The 17,432-nt window shown below is 35.5% G+C and overlaps 1 protein-coding gene across 3 annotated transcripts; it reads right to left on the bottom strand.

The window, feature by feature from the left end:
* Window positions 1-436: 436 nt before the first annotated feature.
* Window positions 437-16,232, bottom strand: LOC110442027 (obg-like ATPase 1). 3 transcript variants are annotated; one of them, XM_021485427.1, is made up of 12 exons: window positions 16,143-16,232; window positions 14,843-14,965; window positions 14,293-14,375; window positions 13,649-13,709; window positions 13,034-13,161; window positions 10,743-10,918; window positions 7,516-7,590; window positions 5,968-6,065; window positions 5,184-5,324; window positions 4,426-4,522; window positions 3,008-3,130; window positions 437-2,507 (listed from the first exon to the last, which is right to left on the bottom strand). In XM_021485427.1, the coding sequence occupies exons 2-12, from the start codon at window positions 14,944-14,946 to the stop codon at window positions 2,397-2,399; spliced, it is 1,197 nt and encodes a 398-aa protein (XP_021341102.1). In that variant the 5' UTR covers window positions 14,947-14,965; window positions 16,143-16,232; the 3' UTR covers window positions 437-2,396. The 3 variants fall into 3 exon arrangements, with proteins under 3 accessions (XP_021341102.1, XP_021341103.1, XP_021341104.1); XM_021485428.1 differs by lacking the exon at window positions 16,143-16,232 and adding an exon at window positions 16,043-16,130; XM_021485429.1 differs by lacking the exon at window positions 16,143-16,232 and adding an exon at window positions 15,676-16,010.
* Window positions 16,233-17,432: the final 1,200 nt, after the last annotated feature.

Here is a 17,432-nt window from a genome sequence, read left to right as displayed (position 1 = left end):
TCATGTTTGAGAGACTGTTATTTCCAGAATGCCAATGACAGTACTATGACAGTGTTATTTCACACAGCAGAGATTTCCTATCTATCCACCATTAAATGTAGTCTGAATTATTCTGACGTTTTATCGACTTTAATCCACGACAGACCGATATAAAAAAAAGTCGATAAAACGTCAGAATAATTCTGACTACATTAAATGTTACTGGTCATTAGTTTGAACTCACCTTGAACTCGAACACGTTATAGGGGGAGCTATGAACAAAGACCCGTTATAATTTCTTTGAAAGCAGTATGTCTAGTACCACAGAATTAGATTGCTATCCAAGTCCGTGCTAGTGCAGTTCCATTATAGGCACAGTGTTTCTTCTACAAAAACAGCAAACTGTTGTTTTATTTTTTTTTGATTTCATGACAGAAAAGGAAAAAATACTCGTATTATCTCCAGTTGGTTTCATTTTATTTTCATTCTGATAACTTCATACATAAAATTGTACAGAGAAACACATTTCCTGGACAATTTGTACTTGTTTGCTGTAATCATAATTTTTCCAAATACTTGCTTTCAACATTTAATAATTACAAGGTTATGATGCCTACAACTCTGTCAGTGGCATCAGATTTACAAATTACCCCACGATATCTAGGTACATACTCCACATCTATTCCATTTGTTTGGTGGACTGATTTTTGACAACTCAATGAATATTCATGAGATTTTTTCTCAATGAATATTCATGAGAATTTCAGAAGATATACACTATTTTATTACTCACACCAAATCCACTTAGTACACACAAATAAATAGAATTAATTTGAAACTAGAAATGTGTCAATTCCGTGGGATGGCGGCATATAAAGCATTCAAGATCAGTAAAAATATGAATAACAATATCTACTAATTTTATTCAATGAAAAATCACATTTCAGCATTTGATAACCATTTTAAAAATTGCAAATAATTAAAAAGTTCTCAAATTCCTCTTAAATTTGAGTGTCTGGAGGTGTTTTTTTCTCTGTGAAATTGTCAAGAGTGGTTAAATGAGGCAGAGCTGTGAAATATCTTTAAATATTCATAAAGTGGAATCGACAATAATTTATCACTGATCTGTAATGCAGGTAACTGGTACAGTATTAATGTACTATCTACTCATTAATTTAAAACCGCCAATACTCTGTGGTATTTTAAGTATAAATTGATTATCTGTAACATATAAATTGTTTCCGTAATAAATCTTACATCAATAATTTTGCTGCAACTGCAAACCCAAGCAATAAATACTATCAAATTAGAAAAGTGCAGTCATACAATTTAAGCTATATGAAGGTTCATTAACTGATGTCAAAGAAAATTCTGTATCTTTAACTTTTAGATTTTTTTTTGCCATTTGCATTTAGTTGAAATAACCGAAAATTTCCTTCAGATTTCATTCCCCATGCCATTCCCAGCAATGCTTTCCAACGGAATTTCCTGTTCAGGAACGAGAATGAAACTAAGGTATGATCTTTCAACAAGCAATTGTCTAATATTGGCAATACATGAATATAATGTAAAATAATTCTTCAGTCTTATGGCGTTGTCAGTTTAAATGAGTTTTTCGATTTCATTGGTGACTTGCATTTCCTGTACACAACAATAACACTGATGAAATATTCCGTGGTAAGACTCACTGCACCAGTAGCTTTCAGAAATTCAACAGAACAAGAAAACAAGATTCACACAGGTAATTTGGGACTCATTGTCAAAATAATAAATTTAAGGCCATTTTATATGGCTCATTTTCACTTTTAATTCTGACAGCTTCCTTATAAATCAACTTGCGAGACAGTTTTTGAACACTTGTATGATGGTTTTAGCAAATGTTATTTTTTGACCCCCCCCGCAAATCCTTAGCAATTTTAAGACAAATCCATTTAAAGACAATTAGAAAAGATTCCTATTAAAACTTTGTAGGAATTTTGTCCCTTTTAAAGGCATTTTTCTGAAGAAAAAAGAACTTTAAGTAATAGAATTTCAAACTAAATAACTAAAGGGAGATAATTCACCATGAAAACGTGTGTGATAATTAAAATTGTAAAGTTTCAAGTAAAATGATTGCATGTACTGTGTGAACACAAAACCATGTAAATTAGTTCATGTGCTTCTTAATAGTTTAATAGGACTGAAATAGAATGTTTTAATCCTTGTTTCAGATTTATTTATTTGCAAAATTCATTATTTGAAGAGCTGAGAATTTCATGTTGTAGATAACATGCTGGTCCTGACCTACAGATGCGGACAATCCGTTTTACTTTCATCCTCCTTGGGCTTTTTTATCACACATACAATGAACGTGCATGGTCTCATACTGAAGATTACAGGTTGTGTCTTAATGCAGCTGGAATATTTAGAAATATCATTCATTTTTTCTTTTTTTCTGACAATCCAGCTCCGGCGTTGAACTTGAACAGGATGATGTCACCATCTTCCACATGATAGTCGCGACCTTTTTGACGGTACTTTCCATTGGCCTAAAATCAAAAGACAAAAGCTATTTATGCAAAGTTCGATAAAAATCTGTTAAGAAATAAAGTTTGTATGAGTGATATTACTGAATGAGTTGACAAATTTCTACAAACTAGTAACAGTGAACTTTTCCATGACCACGGATCTTGTAATGCAAACTCACCAGAGGTATTTGAATACTTGCCCCTTTTTTGTTCACACCCCTATCCACCTCTTCCCAATCAAAACTGGGTGTAAAAATAACATTGAATATTTGAAGTCTCATCATGTTCCCTGAAAGATTTGCTGCGATTTATCCTTCTCCAACAAAAATGTACCGTACCCTCCAACATATTTTCACATGATTATGTAGTACTATACTTGTGAAGTGAAACGGTGGCATTATAGCTTGGAGAGTATGATGTCTCTGTCATTTACATATATTTTCAGACTGTGAACATAGAGAAATATAACCTCCTCTTCATATTTTCTCCCTTAAAAGAAACAGTGAATGTACATCACTCACCTTGCAATCATTTTCAGAACCAAACTCCTTGAAATCTGCATAGTTCATAACCTCAGCCATGATAAAGCCTTTCTCAAAGTCAGTGTGGATCCGACCAGCTGCCTGTGGTGCTTTGGTGTTTTTCTAAAAACAGGTAAACTATTTTCTTAGCTTTGGTGATTTTCTAAGGACAGGTAAAATATTTTCTTTAGCTTTGATGATTTTCTAAGGGCAGGTAAAAAAAATTCCTTAGCTTTGTTGATTTTCCTTAGCTTTGGTGATTTTCCAAGGAGGTAAAATATTTTCCTTAGCTTTGTTGATTATCCTTAGCTTTGGTGATTTTCAAAGGACAGGTAAAATATTTTCCTATAGCTTTGGTATTTTCAAAGGACAGGTAAAATATTTTCCTTAGCTTTGATGATTTTCTAAGGACAGGTAAAATATTTTCCTTAGCATAAAGTATTGTATTAAAAGAGTTTTATAACATGAAATATAAACCTTATATACTTTACAAAAATTGTGAAACAAGTTATTTCAACTTATATTAATCACTATTGTTAGCCCGGATGTTATAATAAGTGCTGGGGATCTTAATGAGGGAGGAAACTGGAGTACCCGGAGAAAACCCAAAGACAGGTACATGTACATAATTTTGTATTGTCAAATGTTTCTGGACAAGCTCAAATCGAGATTCTAGAGCATAAAAGATTAATAGCAGCTCTAGCACCCTTGGGGTCAAGATAGGTGAATCTCAACCTATAGGGGGAGATTCTTAAGTTGCCAAACATGAGGGTCTGCCGAATCTTGGGCAACTTCAGAATCTTTCCCTGAGATTTGAGATTCCCAATTTCACCCACAAGGGGGTGAATGATTCTTTTTCTCTTACCCTGTTCTTCCATTGTGTATCATATACAAATGTAATGTTAATGTTACAGACTAAATTCAGGGTTGACGTGACGTTAATGCATTGTTGACATGACGTTAATGCATTGTTGACGTGACATCATACCATTGTTATGATTAGANTGAATAGGGGAATTCCCCCGTCTCAACCCTAGGGTGAGACAAGGATATCTCACACCGGGAAAAGTGAAGATACACCTGTCCAGGGTAAGAGAAAGTTTTCTCCCAAATTATATCATGTTTATCTTGTTAGAACCGACACACATTTACATGGAAAATATTTCAGATAACTTCAAAAGTCTACAGAAAATAATAAAGATAACTTAACAGTGTAAGGAAAATATTTCAGATAACTTCAAAAGTCTATAGAAAATATTTCAGATAACTTCAACAGTGTAAGGAAAATATTTCAGATAACTTCAAAAGTCTATGAAAATATTGGAGATACAATGTAACTTCTTTTGTTCACAAAATATTACACCCATGCAGTCACATGACAGTCATGTGACTGTGTGACGGGACAAGTGATGACATACATGTATTGTCCAGGCCTTGACCTCATCCTTTCCAGACGTGAAAAAGTACACCAAGTTGAGTGTCTTGTAACCGTTTACGATGATTTTGTCTAGGGCGCTGAAAATATAAAACAACTGTTCTGAGAACAAATATTTTTTATGAAACATTCTTTAATACAAGAATCTTTCACCTTTCAGAAACATTTGTCTTTAAAGCTCAGGTATTTCCTTATTTTCTGGGATCATCAGTTAAATATGATTAGCTATATCAATAAAGTCTGTAAAACCAGTCTAACCCTGCTTTGAAATTGGGGTCAAGCATTTCATCTCATAATTATGGCATGTTGACTGTGCCTAAACTGGATCAACTTCTCCAGAAACTGATATCTTCAACCCATGAAGTATTCACCCTTCACCAGTATAATCTATAAATACTGCGGTTTAATTTTATCATTCACAGATGAGATACTTCTTTATACAGGAAAATTTTCACCTCTTCAAATATTCACCCTTTTCAAATAAAATCCCTGTTCACCTATTGATCTCACCCTCCACATGTACTTACTATATATTGTACGTTGTGTGCCAATATTTGCTGTCGTGATAAATTCGCCTTCATTGGGGAGGCCGAAAAAAGGCTGAAGTTAAAAGTGCGGTAAAATTTCCTGGTTTACAGTTTAATTATCAAAGTAACTATGGAACTCTTTTTGAAAGAAGATTTATGTAACATTACGGTAGCATATATCTATAATTTTCAGTTAAATATTACCCAGCTTTACCTGACAACTGAATGTTCCTTGAGGTACGCTTCACGTTCATCGTCGGCCATGTCGAGGAGTTTAGTCTCCAGTACCCCACTAAACAGGACCACAGTGGCGCCCTTGTCGTTAGCATCGATCCATTCCTTTATTTTCACTAACCTGGCAAGGCAGACAGTACAGAAATTATCAAAAGTTCAAAAATTTAAACATTTTACAACATATATCGCAGAAAGTTTACAACATAGTAAATATAATACAAGTTTTATTTTAATGAAAACTTTTGTGTAAATAAATAATCTGCATAATAAACTGTTATCTAAGGATCCCTGTCCCATTGCAAGCAAAACATTGGAGAGTTCTGCTGTAGTTTTTTACACAGGAGTTACCTCCCCTGAGTCTGCTAAGAGTATAACTGTAGTGTGACTGGGCTGTAGGACCTTTGACCAGGTAGAATAGTTGGTTAGGGTGACAGTATAAAAATCAAAGGTCCAGGGTTCCAATCCTGGTCTAGTCGTTTTTGCATTTTTACTCTCAAAACAGAGTTATTTGACCTTTAAATCTTTAATTGTTATTTATTTCATCTTTTTCATGAAAGTTCTGCAAGGTAAGGATTTCTTTGCAGAAATCATTCATTTCTTAAACCTATTGTCATACAATTACAATAGTTTCCAACGCATATACCAACGCATATACAGTTACAGTTTTTAGCAGTTGAGCAAGGATCTTTAAAGCAAAAGTATATGATATTCTTAAAGTTTAGGCTATCTCCTTTTTCTCTATCTAAATGTAAATGAAGACTCACCATTTATTCTTCTTTCTTGTGTAATCTTTTTCTGATAAATTTACGAGATAAATAACAGGTTTGGAAGTCAGGAAAAGGTGTCCATTTAAAACGTCTATCTGAAAAATCATGCACAAAAAAGGCTAAAAAATCTATTGATGTACAACTCGTTTCTTTCTTTGATATATGTCACAATATCACAACAGACACCTTAAGCTTGAGGTGTGATGGTGGTGTGTGTGGGTGGTTGGTAGTTAGATAGGTGTGATGGTAGTGGTGGGTGGTTGGTAGTTAGTTAGGTGTGATGGTGGTGTGGGTGGATGGTTGGTAGTTAGATCGGTGTGATGGTGGTGGTGGGTGGTTGGTAGTTAGATAGGTGTGATGGTAGTGGTGGGTGGTTGGTAGTTAGATAGGTGTGATGGTGGTGTGGGTGGATGGTTGGTAGTTAGATAGGTGTGATGGTGGTGTGTGTGGGTAGTTGGTAGTTAGATAGGTGTGATGCTGGTGGTGTGGGTGGATGGTTGGTAGTTAGATAGGTGTGATGGTGGTGGGGTGGGTGGGTGGGTGGGTGGTTGGTTTGTAGTTAGATAGGTGTGATGGGGGTGTGTGTGGGTAGTTGGTAGTTAGGTAGGTGTGATGGTAGTGGTGTGTGTGGTTGGTAGCTAGATAGGTGTGATGGTGGTGGTGGTTGGTAGTTAGATAGGCGTGATGGGGGTGGTGTGGGTGGAAGGTTGGTAGTTAGATAGGGGTGATGGTAGTGGTGTGTGTGGTTGGTAGTTAGATAGGCGTGATGGGGGTGGTGTGGGTGGATGGGTGGTAGTTAGATAGGTGTGATGCTGGTGGGGTGGGTGGGTGGGTGGTAGTTAGATAGGTGTGGTGGTGGTGGTGTGGGTGGATGGTTTGTAGTTAGATAGGTGTGATGGGGGTGTGGGGGGTTGGTGGTTAGATAGGTGTGATGGTGGTCTGGGTGGATGGTTGGTAGTTAGATCGGTGTGATGCTGGTGGTGTGGGTGGATGGATGGGAGTTAGATAGGTGTGATGGTGGTGGTGTGGGTTGATGGTTGGTAGTTAGATAGGTTTGATGGTGGTGGTGTGGTTGGTTGGTAGTTAGATAGGTGGGATGGTGGTGGTGTGGGTGGTTGGGAGTTAGATAGGTGTGATGGTAGTGGTGTGGGTGGGTGGTAGTTAGGTAGGTGTGATGCTGGTGGTGTGGGTGGATGGTTTGTAGTTAGATAGGTGTGATGGAGGTGGTGTGGGTGGTTGGTTGTTAGATAGGTGTGATGGTGGTGTGGGTGGATGGTCGGTAGTTAGATAGGTGTGATGTGGGTGGTTGGGAGTTAGATAGGGGTGATGGTGGTGGTGGGTGGTTGTTAGTTAGATAGGTGTGATGGTTGTGTGTGTGGGTGGTTGGTAGTTATATAGGTGGGATGGTGGTGATGTGGTTGGTGGGTTGTTAAATAGCTATACGTACCTCTTTATTGTCCGATGGTGGTGTGTGTGGGTGGTTGGTAGTTATATAGGTGTGATGGTGGTGATGTGGTTGGTTGGTTGTTAAATAGCTATACGTACCTCTTTATTGTCCCATTGAGATTGTCGTACCCATTTGTTTGCACCAAGTACATCTTTGACTTTCAACAAACAATCCTGGAGGATAATTAGAATACCTAGCCATAATTAAACATGCAAATTCTATAGGTAAGGACATTTTATCAAATTTCACTTGTCATATTGGTAGTCGTGAATATTTTTTAATGTTTCCAAGACTTAAATAAGATAATATAGTTTGGAAATATGTTATATCAAAGTTGTACTTAATATACAAACAATGTACGTATTAAACATGTCAATGTCATTTAGTTTGACAAAGGGACCAGTCAGATCTTAAAATGTTGCAACACGTTTAATACGTACATTAATATTTGTGTATAAAGTAAAAACTTTGATTTTATGTATATAATATTCAATGATGTGACAATTAAAACAACTAATCAGTGCAGCATATTTTGTTTTAATTCTCAAAAGTCCTACAAGAGCAAAAATATTTGCACTGTTGAAAATTTCAGAAAAGAAAATTAAAACATTCCCAAAATGTTACACTTTCAGTGATGAAATGTAGGTAACAGTGTTAATAAAAAAAAAACACTTATAATTATAAGGTTTACTGGTTAACAACTGAAAATACATACAACAAGAGTTACAGGGACCTTCATACTTAACCTGCACATGATTGGATTGGTTTATAGGGCTTGGCTTTCTCATAGGTGTCAACCTCTGAAACCTCATATGAGGTATATCTTCCACATTTCCAATGAGGGAGAAAGTGTGTGAAATGTGACTGAAATTACTTTGCTCAATTTATCTTTCTCTTTTTATGTATCAAAATAACTCTCCCAAAAAGCAATATTTTGATTCAGACACATCTGTTATACTCATTACACACACCCTGCAGTAACTAGAAGGAGATCATTTGACCACAGGTAGCAGTGTACAATAGCGTACGGTGGCCACGGTGATATTTTTGTACAATGACCTGTAATATTACATGTATCAAACGTTAAAAAAAAATCAGCTCTAAAATTGGCATATACATGATGAACTGGACTATGTTGGCTTCACATTTAAAAAAATTGAATTTGGCTTGAGACTACATTTTTGGCCATTTACGAATCTATGTCTACACAACAAAAGCCAGCTTTCCATGTGGTCTATTTTTGTACTCCGCACAAGTATAAAACTNGTATCAAACGTTAAAAAAAAATCAGCTCTAAAATTGGCATATACATAGATGAACTGGACTATGTTGGCTTCACATTTAAAAAAATCGAATTTGGCTTGAGACTACATTTTTGGCCATTTATGAATCTATGTCTACACAACAAAAGCTAGCTTTTCATGTGGTCTATTTTTGTACTCCGCACATGTATAAAACAATTGTGAAAAATCTAGTTTGACAACCTATGCTAACACGTGAGTATCTGTGACCGAGTAGGTGATATTTAATTTATGACAGGTTTTAAGAAAAACAAGAGGCCCATGGGCCTTAACGGTCACCGGAGTCCTACAGTATTTATTTTTGTTGTTGAAATATGTAGTAATTTGAGTAAAAAATAGTTAAGCATAATGTTAACTTAACTTTGTCAGGACCATGAGCTGATCATTCCTAGACCGATTTTCAGTGAGATCGGCCTATTAGAACTTGTTTTAAGTTTGAAACAGGTGTTTACAAAATAGCGGCCATGGCAGCAAAATTGTATTTCTGACCAAGCTGAAAAATAACAACACTTTGTCAGGACCATGAGTCGATCATTCCTACAAAGTTTCAGTTCAATCGGCTTAGCAGAACTTGACTTAAAGTTTGAAATAGTTTTTCAAAATGGCGGCAAGGTGGCCATATTGGATTTCTGATTGACCTGAAAAAAAAACACACTTTGTCAGGACCATGAGTCGATCATTCCTACAAAATTTCAGATCGGCCTAGCAGAACTTGACTTTAAGTTTGAAATAGTTTTTCAAAATGGCGGCCACGGCAGCCATATTGTATTTCTGATTGACCTGAAAAATAACAACACCTTGTCAGGACCTTGAGTCGATCATTCCTACAAAATTTCAGTTCAATCGGCCTAGCAGAACTTGACTTTAAGTTTGAAATAGTTTTTCAAAATGGCGGCCGTGACGGCCATATTGGATTTCTGTAAACCTGAAAAATAACAACACTTTGTCAGGACCATGAGGCGATCATTCCTACCAACTTTCAGTTCAATCGGCCCAGCAGAACTTGACTTTAAGTTTGAAATGTAAAATGTTAACGGACGACGGCTGCTTGTCTAAAAACACTAATTGGGTGGGTCAAATTTTGGGTTAAAAATCATGTTTTTATTTGCATTTTTTTGGCGTTTTTTCATGTGGTAACCATGGTTTTCACAAGTCCCAAATCTGGGGAAATCACTTTTTGAAAAAAACGGAGTCTCCCTCCTAATGAGGGAGGATTGACAGCTATGCTTTCTATTCAGATTTTTATCAAGAGGATGCTTCTTGCAAAAGTTTGAAGCTAATCAAATACACTGACAGAAATTGAAGCTGCTTGTCGAAAAGGAATCTCCCTACTAAATTCAAACTCTGTAGCATCACTCATGTCTTTTCCGCTGATTATCCTTCTGTAGATTTTCACACCTTTGTGCTGCCTCGTTTGCAGTCAGAGAGATTAAATACGTGAAAACCATGTTGATACATTTTTTTACACTTGAAATAGCTATATTTATACACTGTACTATTTTTACGTCTGGAAGAGGATTTTTGAAAAATTTCCACAACAACCCCTTTTGACCCCAAAGGGGCCCAGCCTCTTACCTAATAGAAAAGTAGAAAACTGAAGGCTCTTTAGTACTTTTAAATAAGAAGTACTTTTCCTGCTTTACCTTGCACCATTTTGAGTCAGAGAGACCATTTTGAGACAGCTAAAATCTTCCATTTCTATATTTTGAGATGGTTTTGGAATATGACTTCTTATGAAGTTGAAAATATGTCAAGTTTACTGCAGTGGAGCCTTCGGGTGAGCTTAAAATATACAGCAAAATGCAAAATTGAAAGTGTATTTTGTATTTAGACTTGGTTAGCAAGAGTAGACTTTTTTCAAGTTTTTGCACTACCCCTTCAAATTTGAATACTGGAAGGCCATTGGAGTCCAAGCCCCGACTCGGACAGCATGTGACGAGGCTCAAGTTAATACCTGTCGGGGCTCCTATACATATAGTATCCCATCAGTGTAAATATTACACTGTACTGCCTTATAAACCTACCAATTCATCCTTGCCCTGCTTGTTACCTCCCCTGACGACAGTTTTCTCTAGTCCATCTAGCTGTTTGGTTAGGTATTCTATGTCCTTTAGTCGCAGCTCGTTGTGGATAATTTCCAAATCACGTGCCGGGTTTACATCACCTTCCACGTGGACAATCTCTTCGTCATCAAATGCACCTGTCATAAAACATCGCATATCACACCATATAAATATATCTACATTGTATTAACTTTAGTTATTTAACAATTATGATTTTTTTTTTATATTAATCATTTTTTTGGCTCACACAGAGGGTCTCAATGTGTGGATGAAGCCAGATTACTCGGAGAAACCCACATGGCCGGGCAAGCGACCCAATACCTTTACACGTCCTGTGTGTTATCAAAACCCTGACTGAGTGCGCTATCCACTGCGCCACCTGACCATTATTAAAACTAGCGATGGGCAATCGGTTTAAAATCATAATTGATAATCTGTTTGTAATCGGAAGTAGGAAACCAATCGAGGATAAATTACATAATCGGTTTATAATTTTATGGGACTGTAACACTATTATTACATCAATAGCCAGAGCTGTTACATACATTACGTTGCGTTCTTTTATAATTAATGGTTATCAAACAGTTTCTATGTATTTTTATCAACCATATAGTATCAATCATCAATCAGGGTTCTCCCCAGAATTTTTTTAAGCTGATATTTTTCATTTGCAACGAACATTCAANTGTTTAAAAAGTTACTTTTATTTACCAAACTTCTTTTGGTGAACATTTAAACCAAGGAAATAAATAAGTGTTCCTTATGTCTGAATTTTCAGCAATATTATTGTTTTAAATATTCTAAAAAAAAATACAATTTATAGAAAGTTGTACATTGAATAATAGATATGACATTTGTGACATGCGCCTCTTATCTTTACATTTGTATCCCTTACTTAATCCCCATTAAAAATAATTTAAAGAAGAAATATTTAAAAGCTGTTTGTGCTATATAGGGGGAAACACTCACATGAAAACGTTTATACCATAGTTCTTATTATTATAATAGAAAATATTTTAATAAAATGTACAGTGTTTTTATTTCCTCCAAAACTGTATTAAATACTGCTGTCAGTAAATGTTATCAACATTTACTTTAAAAGATTAAAACAGCATTTTTATTTGAGCTCTTCTTCATTAAAAAAAACAAATCCGGATTCTCATTCCCCTTTCCGGTTTGTATTTTACTCAATCCAAGATGGCGACCATCACAAACTCAATACACACGCTATTTCAGCGTTGTCAAATGCAATCATATGTGAGTAAATTAATTTATAATAGATGTAATAAGTGTTTGTTTTGTTAATCCAACAGTAGGTACCTCAATTAATCACCTATTGACCATGCTAAAATGATCAGGTGGTAATTGCTTTAGGCTCCAGTGAGCACGCTTGCCGGACACCTTCGCGCTTGTCGTCCGGTCCCCCTCCCCACTAATTACAGCCCCCCTGTGGCAATACGCCTATATAGCTATCGTGCAACTGATCATGACCAGTGGGGTCATTGCTGGACTTGGGTCAGCCGTGTGATTTAATCAGTTTCAATTACTGTGTAAAAAGACCACCTTCAGTACAAATAACAAGGTGATACGGTTCACAGTATAAGGTGATACGGGTCAATTAAGCTGATACGGCAGGGAGGATTTCAAACTGAAGCTGATACGGAGCCGTATCAGCTAAATGGCCTGGGGAGAACCCTGTCAATCATATAGTATCAATCATCAATCATATAGTATCAATCCTCAATCATATAGTATCAATCATTATGGAATTTGTAATTGATAATCAGAATCGAAAGCAAACCGATCAATTTTGGATTATAATCGGCCCATCAGTTATTAAAACACCATACTAGGTTATAATGTATACTTGGAAATTTTCACTACAGCTTATTCAATTTTTTTAAATTGTCATCTTCTGCACGGTACAGGGTCGAATATTGACTTGGTCTGTAAAGATGCAAAAGGGTCAAGACTAAATATTCTTAAACCACTAGAGACTGTGCCTGGTGTCATAAAAAATCAACTTGGCAGTCAGCAAAGTTTACTGTACAGTAATAACACCCTTGATTATGGCAGTCAGCAAAGTTTACTGTACAGTAAGAACACCCTTGATTATGAAAAAGCAGAGAGCTTGTTTTGGTGCCACATAGTGTCAGCGCTTTAAAATTCAAAATAAAATCATATAATTTTACAAAATCATCATTTTACAATTCAGCAGCTAGTTCTTTGGACTACATGCCAGGGACACTTACGGATTAGATGGAATATGGCATCACATGCGTTGATGTTTGACAGGAAAGCATTGCCGAGACCTTGACCTTCGTGAGCACCCTTCACTAGGCCGGCAATGTCCACCACATTTAAATACGCTGGCACTTTGCTACAATGACAAAAAGATGAATCCATGAATATTATTTTAAGTTTTGACTCTCTTAAAAATCCTTCCATATTCAACTAAAGTTCTGGTGTTTTTCTCCCCAATGAACATGCAGAACGAACAAACTCCTTACCGCCTATAAGCAGGTTTAATCATTACAAAACTTTCATTTCGAAAATGATTTGTTAAATAAAATAATTGCTTATGCTAATCATGTTATCGAAAGGGTTACATTATTACATTTCATCCGTGTTACGGAGATGGTTGGCTTAAACATATCACATGACCGAGAGACAAATTATGGAGCCGTCTGACTTTGGTAGGGAAACATGATTGCTTGTTTCCCCTTGATCAATAATGTTTCCCCCTCATTAAAAATGATTGATAATCTTGGGAAAACAAATAATTACAATTCCCTCCTAAAGGACAGCTACTGATTTTGAAGAGAATATTTACACCAATGGGCATTTGATTTTTAAAGAATGTTTACCTTAATGGTGAATAATACTGACAAAGATGGTCAAATCTGGCATCCGGAACTGCAACACGACCTGAAAAATATGTCAATAATATGTACATATACATAAATTTCTATACAATGTTTTTTACTTTTTACTTTTTACATATATTGTTTTTGTTCTGAGATGTATGACATGTCTTATACTGTGTTATGGTTGAGTTTGATACAAATTTATCAAAAATGCCTGATAAATCCATTTGAACAAGGTAAAAAACCTTGTCTTAGACATTCCAGTGAAAACAAATTATAAACTGAAAGTGAAATACTAGCAATTTGTTCCCAAAACTGAAAAAAGGGGGAAAGTAACTCAATAAGTTTTTGCCAATAATTTCCCCATTTCTCTTCTGTTAATAACATCTTTAAGAGTTAGACACTGAAAAGCTTGGCAATGGGAAACACATGAAATATTGTTTATTTCGGCCTTCCATTCCTATATGATATATTTATTAAATGTTTAAGGATGGAAGGATTGACGAAAGCAGAGTGATTTGAATAGCCCACCATCTTATGATGGTGGACTAAAAATATTAGGTCAGATTGATTTAGCCAAATTATTTTATCATAACCCATGAATTTTTGATAAATCATTATCACCACAACAGATTTAAACTTACTTTCACTTGGATCAATTGTGCAGAAAGGAAAATTCTCTGCAGGGATAGAACTTTTTGTAAGTACATTGAAGAATGTGGATTTTCTGAAATAAAAAAGCCAATGACAGATGAAATTTCTGAAAATATTTTACTATTGTTTTTAACCATTTCTTATTTTCTGGTAAACAGTCATCTATGCTGTGTTAGGGATTAACACTTCCTATGGACTTCTGTTGCAAAAAGTAAACCCTGCCCAGAAATCGATTATAGTCAAATGTCATTGGTAAACACGGTGTAGAAATTTTATGGGTTTTTTTGCTTTTTTGAAGAAATACAAAAAAAATGATTTTCAAAGAATATCAATTAAATGTCAAAGAATCCTTAAAATGATAGATTTGGCGAAGGGAAGTTAACTTAAATATTCATTTGATAACACTGTTTTCAGTCAGATACACTTATTTTCATTACATTATTGATTCTCAAATAGAATATTTATCAAATTTGAAACTTAACATTTTTTCTGATATTGATAAACATGTCTGACTGTCTGCCAACTCTATCCCAAACCTACCCTACATTAGGCAGACCCACAATGCCGATCTTGAGGTTGGTTCCCAGACGACCTATCAGAGGGGGTATGGCTGAGGCCCCATCGTCCTTTTTCTTAGGAGGCATAATTCAACTAGAACACCAACTGTAAAATAAAGAAACAAAATCAGGATTTTATTTGCTGTTATTTTCTTTTATAAAAATATATCTATTGAAAAATATCATGGCTAGATTGAGACTTTAGATACTAAAGGTTAAAATTCTGGTCTGCCTATTGCATAGTTCTAATGTGTTGCAAATTGGTGTCGTATTTGAATGACTTGAGTTCAAAGTACTACATCCTTAGCATTAGGACATGTAACCTACTTAATATTTTTATATATACATATTTACATGTAGGGAATCTGGACCAGTTCGTTAATCAATTTCAAGAGAATATATGTCATTGCTATAAATTCTGTCATGTTAATTACAACATCTGTCTCAGGCTAAGATGTTCCAGGTTCAAATCCTAGTCTGACCACTGGATATTTCGTTTTCTGTTATACATTATAGTGATATACACAACACTGAATGTGTGGAAGGAAGTATAAATAGGAAAAACACTGAAGAAGGGGAGAATGCAGCTCAGTACTAGACTGGGTGATTTTGTTTTAGCGTCTGCCTGAAGTTTACTCCTATAACATAAGTGGCCGCTGGTCGGCCTTTTTTCTATCGTATATGATTTTGCAGACTGCAACGTCTTATTTATTGAGTGCAGTGAGAAATACAACAACCTAGCCAATGGGATTCATTCATAATCAACCCAGTTATTCATACAATATGGCTGCTTTGAAATGACCATCAACAAGTTACCCGGTAGATTCTTCGAGCCTGTCTATTTGTAATAGCTTTATCAGTGTAGCGGAATTGGACTGGGACGATCGCTGGCGACCAGGTAGCTCAATTGGTTAGAGTGTACGTCCAGAGTTCGAATGTTGCATTTCTCTTTCTCCTGTTACATAAACAACTTGTGTTTGTTTTAGTACCGTCAAGTTTTCAACATATTGAACACTGTGAATATATTACTGATTTCTGAGATAATCTGAATTCGACATTAACGATATAAATATATATACAATAAACTTGATGAGAGTTTCTGGAATCCGCCGTGATAGACTCGAGACATTGCAGACTCCGTGTCAGATGTCATTTCGCCGTGTAAGAATCCGTTAACGCTTACCTCTCAGAGGACGACAGACGATTTGTTATGTGCGCAGAAAAAATCTACCGTTGTGTTTAAAGCATAAACAATATATTGCATCACTGGATGAGAAACTTACGTGTTTTCCAAAAATAGTTTACTGTACCCTACCAACCGACAAAACGTGGTTTACCCAATATGGCGAAATCGCAACCGGAAATCAGAGTCGCCATCTACTTCCTTTTGGTCAAAGCGAAAGTAGCAATATAAATACCTGCAGTAGATCATTATTTCATGATATGTTTTACGGCACGGCCGTTAGTGAGGGCGGAGCCAGGTTGTACTGTAAATGTATCGGAATATCGGTACTGTACTCTTTCAAGCATTGAGTGATGTGTTGAATGACTAAATCAGACCTACATGTATAGCTATACAGTGTATATTACAGTTAAGTTTCCTTTCTTGATTTCTTTTTGGCTGACAAGATGTTTGATATCTTGAAGTTTTTTATTTAAATTTGCACCTCTTGAATCCATTGCAAAAATCAAGTGCAGCTTATTCTACAAAGACTTTGAAATAAAACATATTAGGATGGATATTGTTAATCATGTATAATAGCATAGTTATCTGATATCCACGAAAAGATATACATATATATATATATGTATATATCTTTAGTACGAATAAGCCCTTTGGATTACTTCAAACTTAACCTCAATGATTTATAAATATTGTATCCAGAGAGAAATTATGCATAGTATTTTACATTTTTTGTGCTTTTTATGTGTAAAAAATAATTTGTTCAATGCTATAAAAACTGGATTTATATGAAGTTTCTATTAAAAATAAGAAGAATGTGCGATATCACAATTTTTGTCATTTTTCAATACCCATCATTGCGGCCCAGAGAGTCAATAGATCTATATATAATATATATATTGTGGATGAATACATTGTTTCAGCGACTTACTGACTATATGCTTTACATGTCTCTGCTTTATGTATAGTTTTAGCAATAGAGAAAATGTATTGTTTCCTCAATTAAAAATTGAATCAGTTCAGCATATAAAACTGTATAGATATTTTTTTTTAAATCGTGCAGATTTGTAAAACAGCAGATTTTCTTTTATGAATAAAAAATAGCTGTGAGATAGTAATTAAAAATGAAAATGTTACAGTATCGTCTAGTCATCAGTTTCAGCGCGTTATGTATTTACGCGCAGCCATTTTATCAAGCTATAACTCGTAATTACGTGACCTGCTGGACACACCACAAGGATATTTTAGACGTTTGGCCATCGTCTGTAAACTGACACAAAAATTACCGGAAGTTCGTCCGGAAAACATAAGAAATAATCACCGATTGAAAAAACCACGCATAAATATGCAGTATTGCTTAATGCACTTTTTATCTTGCTCAAAATGAGCC

Source organism: Mizuhopecten yessoensis, unplaced genomic scaffold (genome assembly GCF_002113885.1).
Source record: "Mizuhopecten yessoensis strain PY_sf001 unplaced genomic scaffold, ASM211388v2 scaffold716193, whole genome shotgun sequence".
Taxonomy (NCBI): Eukaryota; Metazoa; Mollusca; class Bivalvia; order Pectinida; family Pectinidae; genus Mizuhopecten; species Mizuhopecten yessoensis.
This window is presented reverse-complemented; position numbering and strand designations above follow the sequence as displayed.